The sequence below is a fragment of the Bison bison genome, unplaced genomic scaffold (genome assembly GCF_000754665.1).
Source record: "Bison bison bison isolate TAMUID 2011002044 unplaced genomic scaffold, Bison_UMD1.0 scf7180017864302, whole genome shotgun sequence".
Lineage (NCBI taxonomy): Eukaryota > Metazoa > Chordata > Mammalia > Artiodactyla > Bovidae > Bison > Bison bison.
Window position 1 is genome coordinate 4,002,350 of NW_011494874.1, and position 2,770 is coordinate 4,005,119.

Genomic DNA, 2,770 nt, shown 5'->3' on the forward strand with positions numbered 1-2,770 from the left:
GATAAGGAAGTTAAGAGTAGTGTCAATACAGAAGCTACAGTGTCTGTGTGGGATCTGAAGATGAGGTCCGTGTTTCCAGATGTCACATGGATTGTTGCAGTAGGGTGTTGTTTGTAATGACCACACAGAAGTGGGGCAGTCAGGGAGGGCGTCATGGAGCAGGGGCAACCTGGTGACTCCTGAGAATAAAGCGGATGAAGAGTGGGGCTGGGAGAGCACAGCCGCTGCCTCTTGCAGGGAAGAGGGTTCCCTGCCTGCAGGCTGGCAGAGCCCCAGAGCACAAGGGGTGAATGCCACTACTGGAAACTCAGTACACACGTAGATTTCTTGTCAACAGTGATGTTGCCAGTCACAGCTTAGGGACCCAAACTTTGAATGCCAAAGCATCTGATTTGTACTAAAAAGAGGTTCCAGAACTTTCCTTTAGTGCAGTTTTGTATTTGACCAGCAACCAATTTTTAATCCAAAGCCTTTTGCACATGCACTGTTCAGTTGACCTCATTAGAATAAAGACCCCAACCCACATTATATTCACATCATATAAAGACCCTAACTCCTCCACCCACCCACCCGCATCCCTGTAGGTCACATGTCAGTTCTGCAGTGTAAGATCTCGGGGAGAATCCAGGCATAAAAGGGAAAGAAACACGCACGCACGCTACTACATGGATGACCCTGGAAAGCATTCTGCTAAGCTAAAGAAGCCAGACACAAAGGTCACACACTGTATGAGTCCATTTATATGAAATGTCCAAAACAGGCAGATCTATGGAGACAGAAGGCAAATGAGTGGTTGTCAGCGAGTTCTGGGGGCTGAGGAGTGACAGCTAACAGGGATGGGGTTTCTTTCTGTGATGATGAAAATGTCTGGAGCTGGAGTGGTGGTTGCATAACTGTCACTATACTAAGAAGCACTGCATTGTACACTTTAAAGGGGGTACATGTTACACATACCTAATTTTATTTTTTTAAATGCAGTTTCAAAAAATTGATGGGGGGAGAGTAGCAGAAAGGGGCTTGATTTAAGTTCTGTCTTCTCAAGACACAGAGACTGGCCCAGGCCTGCAGTGTTTGAAGCACTTGGGTTTACAAGAAGGTCGAGTCAGGAGAAGGCCTATCTGAATGAGTGCAAAATTCACAGTTCCAAGCTTTTGATGGCTGATTTGAAAACTTGAAAGGGTAACAGTGTACCTAACCAAACTGGCAAGAGACTTTTACCATCCACCTTGAATCAGAGTTTATCCAGGGTCTACTGCGCATGGACCAGGTGCTGCTGAGCTAGGTGTCAGGGACACAGCAGTGAACAAGACAGACACAGGCCCATGGGAGGGACAGACACTTTAGAGGTTGCACCATTTGGGTGACTTTATAAAATGATCATAATGTATTTGGGTGTGGGAGCAGGTAGGGCCTCCCTGAACAGTTGGCATTTAAACCAAGCCTAGAAAGCTGGGGAAGAACCATCTAGAAGGAGGGGAAAACACAGCTGTGAAGTAAGGGAAAAGGCTGGGAGAGGGCACCTGGGAGGACGAAGGCGCCAGGGGGAACGGTTGCCTCCCTACGTCCCCAGTCACAGAGATTCTTCCTGAACCCACCAAACAGGGCTCAGGCTTCTCGTGGCAGGGCATCCGGCTTGCACTGGAGGTGGGTGCCTCCCAGAATGTTGGTGTCCTGAGGTTTTACAAAGGGTGTTCTAATACCATGGTTTATTTATTCAGTCAACAATATTTATTGAGCATCCGCAAAGCGCCAGGCGCTGGGGATACACATGTGAACACACAGGATCCCTGCCCTCCCAGGGCTCACATTCTAAAGGGGGGAGACAGTCAACAGGTGACCAGCCAACAGGTGAAAAGGAGGTAAGGTCGGGGGTGAGGCCCCATTGAGGAGTTTGGAGCTAGGAGGTGGGCTTGGGGAACAGGAGGACCCTGGAGGAGGGATGCAGCTGGGGTGGGTGGGTGCAGAAAGACTGGGGACAGCAGTGAGCAAGCAAGGGGAGAGAAGAGTGGAGAGCAGGTTCTGAGAGCTCAGCAGGGACCTTGCTGGCTACAGAATGGACTTGATTTAGATTTAGATTTAGTTCTAAAGTGATGGGAAGCTTCTGGAGCAAAGAAACAACACGTTTGATTTGAGCTTTGGAAAGGTAAGCTTCTGGTGGGGAGGGGGGAGGGAACGTGAATGGGGGTGAGAGTGGAGGATGGAATGGAAGTGCTAAGGAGAAGACAAAAAGGAGATACCAGGACAGAAATAGGGGAGAAAAAAAAGAGGGGGTAATGTGACCAGAGTACAGTGTACCCCAATCCAGGTTGAGTGACCTCATCCAAGTCCCAAAGTTAAGAGCGCCCACTTTAAGAGCCAGGCTGACCCAGGTTTAAATCTAGGCTTACCAACTGTGTGACCTTGGGCAGGTGACTTTGCCTCTGCGCGCCTCAGTCTCCTCGTCTGAACGATGGGGTAATAGCGCCTACCTAACAGGGTTGTCGCTACCATCACGTTGTCGGGGCCCAGCAGAGCGCGGTGGGCGCCGAGCAGCTGCTGCGGCTGTGAGTAATTTGTTACTAAGAATAGTTAGCGCCCCTCTCCTGGCCGCCGTTTCCAAGCGGCCGCGCGCGGTGGCAAGGTTGGACCCCCAGCCCGGATGCCAGCTCGGACGCGGTTCCCCGATCCCCCCATTCCAGCGCCCCATCCAGGCCCCCGCCCCCACCCCCCCGCTCACCTGGGCCGCGGCGGCCCGGGGATGTGCTCGTAGCGGCTGCGAGCGCGGTGCACG

General features: G+C 51.6%; 1 protein-coding gene across 1 annotated transcript in view; it reads right to left on the reverse strand.

Annotated features, from left to right (window-relative positions):
• LOC104997009 (cholesterol 24-hydroxylase) overlaps positions 1-2,770 on the reverse strand; it is a 38,148-nt gene that overhangs the window by 28,360 nt on the left and 7,018 nt on the right. The window contains exon 3 of the mRNA XM_010851427.1: positions 2,717-2,769. Within this exon, the coding sequence (XP_010849729.1) occupies positions 2,717-2,769 (53 nt within the window). The remainder of the gene's footprint in view (positions 1-2,716; position 2,770) is intronic.